Below are 9,007 nucleotides of genomic sequence, written 5' to 3' on the forward strand. Positions count from 1 at the left end.
TTTACACGGAGAAGCTCTTTGTACTACAATATTTTCTTCTCTTTTTGTTTTGGACATAGTATTTATGCTAGCGTTGGCAAACTGAGGTGTTATAACAGCTGGTTGGCTGTGTGATGCTCTGAGAGGTCTATCAGTGATTCAGAGAGGAGGGTCATAGGAAGAACAGGTATCTTCTCAATAGATAGAAGCTGAACAGAAGGACTGTATGATATACAATAGGGAAACTTCAAAGGAACTCTGTCACTCATATATGTGTAAAATACACACTCTGTTATTTGGGTTATTAACAGGGACTTTAGGATATTCCATTGTGATAGTCAATGGTTATTAACAGGGAATTTAGGATATTCCATTGTGATAGTCAATGGTTATTAACAGGGAATTTAGGATGTTCCATTGTGATAGTCAATGGTTATTAACAGGGAATTTAGGATATTCCATTGTGATAGTCAATGGTTATTAACAGGGAATTTAGGATGTTCCATTGTGGTAGTCAATGGTTATTAACAGGGAATTTAGGATGTTCCATTGTGATAGTCAATGGTTATTAACAGGGAATTTAGGATATTCCATTGTGATAGTCAATGGTTATTAACAGGGAATTTAGGATGTTCCATTGTGATAGTCAATGGTTATTAACAGGGAATTTAGGATGTTCCATTGTGATAGTCAATGGTTATTAACAGGGAATTTAGGATGTTCCATTGTGATAGTCAATGGTTATTAACAGGGAATTTAGGATGTTCCATTGTGATAGTCAATGGTTATTAACAGGGAATTTAGGATGTTCCATTGTGATAGTCAATGGTTATTAACAGGGAATTTAGGATGTTCCATTGTGATAGTCAATGGTTATTAACAGGGAATTTAGGATGTTCCATTGTGATAGTCAATGGTTATTAACAGGGAATTTAGGATGTTCCATTGTGATAGTCAATGGTTATTAACAGGGAATTTAGGATGTTCCATTGTGATAGTCAATGGTTATTAACAGGGAATTTAGGATGTTCCATTGTGATAGTCAATGGTTATTAACAGGGAATTTAGGATGTTCCATTGTGATAGTCAATGGTTATTAACAGGGAATTTAGGATGTTCCATTGTGATAGTCAATGGTTATTAACAGGGAATTTAGGATGTTCCATTGTGATAGTCAATGGAGAAACCTCAATGGAACTCTCTCACTCTCATAGCGTATTTAAAAGATGATACTAACATATGTTTTGTTTACTGATTTAGGATATTCATTTAATTTAATCCAACAACTGTAAACAAATGACATATTCTGGACAGACACAGACACTCCTGGGACATGATGGGTTCAGCTTCCTGCGTATTGGTATTTTCAGTCAGCTTGATTAAATCTGCAGATTCACACAGCACCTGGTTTACTGTTTGTGTTCAACCAGATTAGAGCCTTAATCCCTGGATGGATCTGTTAATCCAGGGGAGTGGTGTCTGGTCACACTGCTCACTTTCCTCTCCTTTATCACACACACACACACACACACACACACACACACACACACACACACACACACACACACACACACACACACACACACACACACACACACACACACACACACACACACACACACACACACACACACTCAGCATGGCGGCATGCATACCATGTCATACCATGTTATACCACACCATACCATGTTATACCATACCATACCATGTCAAACCATGTTATACCATACCATGTCAAACCATGTTATACCATACCATGTCATACAATGTTATACCATACCATACCATACCATGTTATACCATGTTATACCATACCATACCATACCATGTTATACCGTACCATACCATACCATGTCATACCATGTTATACCATACCATACCATGTCATACCATGTTATACCTCACCATACCATGTCATACCATGTTATACCATACCATACCATACCATGTTATACCATACCATACCATGTCATACCATGTTATACCATACCATACCATACCATGTTATACCTTACCATACCATACCATGTTATACCATACCATACCATGTCATACCATGCCATACCATACCATACCATGTTAAACCATACCATACCATACCATTCCATACCATGTTATACCATACCATACCATCCCATGTTATACCATACCATACCATGTTATACCATACCAATTCCATACCATGTTATACCACACAATACCATCCCAAGTTATACCATACCATACCATGTTATACCATACCATACCATACCATCCCATGTTATACCATACCATACCATACCATCCCATGTTATACCATACCATACCATACCATCCCATGTTATACCATACCATACCATTCCATACCATTCCCTACCATACCATACCATTCCATACCATGTCATACCATGTTATACCATACCATACCATGTCATACCATACCATCTCATACCATGTTATACCATACTATACCATGTTATACCATACCATACCATACCATGTTATACCATACCATACCATACCATGTCATACCATGTTATACCATACCATACCATGTCATACCATGTTATACCATACCATACCATACCATACAATGTTATACCATACCATACCATACCATGTTATACCATGTTATACCATACCATGTCATACCATACCATACCATGTTATACCATACCATACCATACCATACCATGTTATACCATACCATACCATACCATGTTATACCATACCATGTCATACCATGTTATACCACACCATACCATACCATGTCATACCATGCCATACCATACCATACCATGTTAAACCATACCATACCATCCCATGTTATACCATACCATACCATGTTATACCATACCAATTCCATACCATGTTATACCACACAATACCATCCCAAGTTATACCATACCATACCATGTTATACCATACCATACCATACCATACCATCCCATGTTATACCATACCATACCATACCATCCCATGTTATACCATACCATACCATCCCATGTTATACCATACCATACCATCCCATGTTATACCATACCATACCATACCATGTTATACCATACCATACCATGTTATACCATACCATACCATACCATGTTATACCATACCATACCATACCATCCCATGTTATACCATACCATGTTATACCATACCATACCATGTCATACCATGTTATACCATACCATACCATGTTATACCATAACATACAATGTTATACCATAACATACCATACCATCCCATGTTATACCATACCATGTCATACCATACCATACCATACCATCCCATGTTATACCATACCATCCCATGTTATACCATACCATACCATACCATGTTATACCATACCATACCATACCATACAATGTTTTACCATACCATACCATCCCATGTTATACCATACCATGTCATACCATACCATACCATGTCATACCATACCATGTCATACCATGTTATACCATACTATACCATACTATACCATGTTATACCATACCATACCATGTTATACCATATCATACCATACCATACCATGTCATACCATACCATACCATGTCATACCATGTTATACCATACCATACCATGTCATACCATACCATGTCATACCATGTTATACCATACTATACCATGTTATACCATACCATACCATACCATGTTATACCATACCATACCATACCATGTCATACCATACCATACCATGTCATACCATGTTATACCATACCATATCATGTCATACCATACCATACCATACCTTGTTATACCATACCATACTATACCATACCATACCATACCATACCATCCCATGTTATACCATACCATACCATACCATCCCATGTTATACCATACCATACCATACCATCCCATGTTATACCATACCATACCATTCCATACCATTCCCTACCATACCATACCATTCCATACCATGTCATACCATGTTATACCATACCATACCATGTCATACCATCTCATACCATGTTATACCATACTATACCATGTTATACCATACCATACCATACCATGTTATACCATACCATACCATACCATGTCATACCATGTTATACCATACCATACCATGTCATACCATGTTATACCATACCATACCATACCATACAATGTTATACCATACCATACCATACCATGTTATACCATGTTATACCATACCATGTCATACCATACCATACCATGTTATACCATACCATACCATACCATACCATGTTATACCATACCATACCATACCATGTTATACCATACCATGTCATACCATGTTATACCACACCATACCATACCATGTCATACCATGCCATACCATACCATACCATGTTAAACCATACCATACCATCCCATGTTATACCATACCATACCATGTTATACCATACCAATTCCATACCATGTTATACCACACAATACCATCCCAAGTTATACCATACCATACCATGTTATACCATACCATACCATACCATACCATACCATACCATCCCATGTTATACCATACCATACCATACCATCCCATGTTATACCATACCATACCATCCCATGTTATACCATACCATACCATCCCATGTTATACCATACCATACCATACCATGTTATACCATACCATACCATGTTATACCATACCATACCATACCATGTTATACCATACCATACCATACCATCCCATGTTATACCATACCATACCATGTTATACCATACCATACCATGTCATACCATGTTATACCATACCATACCATGTTATACCATACCATACAATGTTATACCATAACATACCATACCATCCCATGTTATACCATACCATGTCATACCATACCATACCATACCATACCATACCATCCCATGTTATACCATACCATCCCATGTTATACCATACCATACCATACCATGTTATACCATACCATACCATACCATACCATACAATGTTTTACCATACCATACCATCCCATGTTATACCATACCATGTCATACCATACCATACCATGTCATACCATACCATGTCATACCATGTTATACCATACTATACCATACTATACCATGTTATACCATACCATACCATGTTATACCATACCATACCATACCATACCATGTCATACCATACCATACCATGTCATACCATGTTATACCATACCATACCATGTCATACCATGTTATACCATACTATACCATGTTATACCATACCATACCATACCATGTTATACCATACCATACCATACCATGTTATACCATACCATACCATACCATCCCATGTTATACCATACCATGTTATACCATACCATACCATGTCATACCATGTTATACCATACCATACCATGTTATACCATAACATACAATGTTATACCATAACATACCATACCATCCCATGTTATACCATACCATGTCATACCATACCATACCATACCATCCCATGTTATACCATACCATCCCATGTTATACCATACCATACCATACCATGTTATACCATACCATACCATACCATACAATGTTTTACCATACCATACCATCCCATGTTATACCATACCATGTCATACCATACCATACCATGTCATACCATACCATGTCATACCATGTTATACCATACTATACCATACTATACCATGTTATACCATACCATACCATGTTATACCATATCATACCATACCATACCATGTCATACCATACCATACCATGTCATACCATGTTATACCATACCATACCATGTCATACCATACCATGTCATACCATGTTATACCATACTATACCATGTTATACCATACCATACCATACCATGTTATACCATACCATACCATACCATGTCATACCATACCATACCATGTCATACCATGTTATACCATACCATATCATGTCATACCATACCATACCATACCTTGTTATACCATACCATACTATACCATACCATACCATACCATACCATCCCATGTTATACCATACCATACCATACCATCCCATGTTATACCATACCATACCATACCATCCCATGTTATACCATACCATACCATTCCATACCATTCCCTACCATACCATACCATTCCATACCATGTCATACCATGTTATACCATACCATACCATGTCATACCATCTCATACCATGTTATACCATACTATACCATGTTATACCATACCATACCATACCATGTTATACCATACCATACCATACCATGTCATACCATGTTATACCATACCATACCATGTCATACCATGTTATACCATACCATACCATACCATACAATGTTATACCATACCATACCATACCATGTTATACCATGTTATACCATACCATGTCATACCATACCATACCATGTTATACCATACCATACCATGTTATACCATACCATACCATACCATGTTATACCATACCATGTCATACCATGTTATACCACACCATACCATACCATGTCATACCATGCCATACCATACCATACCATGTTAAACCATACCATACCATCCCATGTTATACCATACCATACCATGTTATACCATACCAATTCCATACCATGTTATACCACACAATACCATCCCAAGTTATACCATACCATACCATGTTATACCATACCATACCATACCATACCATACCATACCATACCATACCATACCATCCCATGTTATACCATACCATACCATACCATCCCATGTTATACCATACCATACCATCCCATGTTATACCATACCATACCATCCCATGTTATACCATACCATACCATACCATGTTATACCATACCATACCATGTTATACCATACCATACCATACCATGTTATACCATACCATACCATACCATCCCATGTTATACCATACCATACCATGTTATACCATACCATACCATGTCATACCATGTTATACCATACCATACCATGTTATACCATACCATACAATGTTATACCATAACATACCATACCATCCCATGTTATACCATACCATGTCATACCATACCATACCATACCATACCATACCATCCCATGTTATACCATACCATCCCATGTTATACCATACCATACCATACCATGTTATACCATACCATACCATACCATACCATACAATGTTTTACCATACCATACCATCCCATGTTATACCATACCATGTCATACCATACCATACCATGTCATACCATACCATGTCATACCATGTTATACCATACTATACCATACTATACCATGTTATACCATACCATACCATGTTATACCATACCATACCATACCATACCATGTCATACCATACCATACCATGTCATACCATGTTATACCATACCATACCATGTCATACCATGTTATACCATACTATACCATGTTATACCATACCATACCATACCATGTTATACCATACCATACCATACCATGTCATACCATACCATACCATGTCATACCATGTTATACCATACCATATCATGTCATACCATACCATACCATACCTTGTTATACCATACCATACTATACCATGTTATACCATACCATACCATACCATGTTATACCATACCATACCATACCATTTTATACCATACCATGTCATACCATACCACCCTGTGCTGGTGCTATTGGATTTACAGTATCCCACCAATATTAGACTGTATATGATTACAGAGCAGACTCTTGAACATATGGTGCAGATGACATCAGTCTACCATTGGTTGGTAAAGCATAGCACATATAAGTGACATAGCAGTATAACGAGGGAGAGGTAGAAAAAGAAAGAAAGAAAGAAAGAAAGAAAGAAAGAAAGAAAGAAAGAAAGAAAGAAAGAAAGAAAGAAAGAAAGAAAGAAAGAAAGAAAGAAAGAAAGAAAGAAAGAAAGAGACAGAATGGTGACTTACATTGAGTCCTCTCTGGAACACCTGTTGCCCCATGACATTAGCCAGCATCCTGATCAGAGCAGCACCCTACAGAGAGAAAGAGAGAGAGAGAGAGAGAGGGAGAGAGAGACAGAGAGAGAGAGGGGAGAGAGACAGAGAGAGAGAGAGAGAGAGAGAGAGAGAGAGAGAGAGAGAGAGAGAGAGACAGAGAGAGAGAGAGAGAGAGACAGAGAGGGAGAGAAGGAGAGAGAGAGGGAGAGGGAGAGAGAGACAGAGAGAGAGCGAGAGAGAGGGAGACAGAGAGAGAGCGAGAGAGAGGGAGAGAGAGACAGAGAGAGAGACAGAGAGAGAGCGAGAGAGAGGGAGAGAGACAGAGACAGAGAGAAAGAGAGGGAGAGAGAGACAGAGAGAGAGAGAGAAGGAGAGAGAGAGACAGAGAGAGAGAGACAGAGAGAGAGAGAGACAGAGAAAGAGAGAGACAGAGACAGAGAGAGAGAGAGAGAGAGAGAGAGAGAGAGAGAAAGAGAGACAGAGAGAGAGAGAGAGAGAGAGAGAGAGAGAGAGAGAGAGAGAGAGAGAGAGAGAGAGACAGAGACAGAGAGAGAGAGAGATGAAACACACTTGGTCAATAAAACAGTAGAAATAGGCTGAGTAACAATGTAACCTATGAGCTGTACATTACATATGAGGTGATGCTCATATCCAGAACATCTTACATGTGAAATTAGGGTTAAGGGCCTTGCTCAATAGCACACTAGTTATGTAGTCAGCTCGGGATTTAAACCAGCAACTTTCGGTTACCGGCACACCCATTTTTACATTTTTTTTTTTACATTTTAGTCATTTAGCAGACGCTCTTATCCAGAGCGACTTACAGAAGAGTGCATACATTTTATTACATTTGAAATACTCTTAACCACTAGGCTACCTGCCGCCCAGTAGTTTTCCAAAGGCTTACTGCAGTGCTATCATTGTATACAGAACAGGAAGAGAATCAAGAAAACAAGGAAGGATGTATCAGTTCAGCTGTCCTAAACTGTAGACCTGATCAGATATAAACCAGATCCCACTGAAAGGGTTATTTACTGTCCTAAACTGTAGACCTGATCAGATATAAACCAGATCCCACTGAAAGGGTTATTTACTGTCCTAAACTGTAGACGTGATCAGATATAAACCAGATCCCACTGAAAGGGTTCTTTACTGTCCTAAACTGTAGGCGTGATCAGATATAAACCAGATCCCACTGAAAGGGTTCTTTACTGTCCTAAACTGTAGACC

General features: G+C 38.2%; 1 protein-coding gene across 1 annotated transcript in view; it reads right to left on the reverse strand.

Annotated features, from left to right (window-relative positions):
* Positions 1 to 9,007, reverse strand: part of LOC106595568 (thyrotropin-releasing hormone-degrading ectoenzyme) — a 449,769-nt gene that overhangs the window by 169,135 nt on the left and 271,627 nt on the right. Inside the window, exon 7 of the mRNA XM_045700210.1 lies at positions 7,748 to 7,813. Coding sequence (XP_045556166.1) covers positions 7,748 to 7,813 — 66 coding nt within the window. The remainder of the gene's footprint in view (positions 1 to 7,747; positions 7,814 to 9,007) is intronic.

Source organism: Salmo salar, chromosome ssa17 (genome assembly GCF_905237065.1).
Source record: "Salmo salar chromosome ssa17, Ssal_v3.1, whole genome shotgun sequence".
In the NCBI taxonomy this organism is placed as follows: Eukaryota; Metazoa; Chordata; class Actinopteri; order Salmoniformes; family Salmonidae; genus Salmo; species Salmo salar.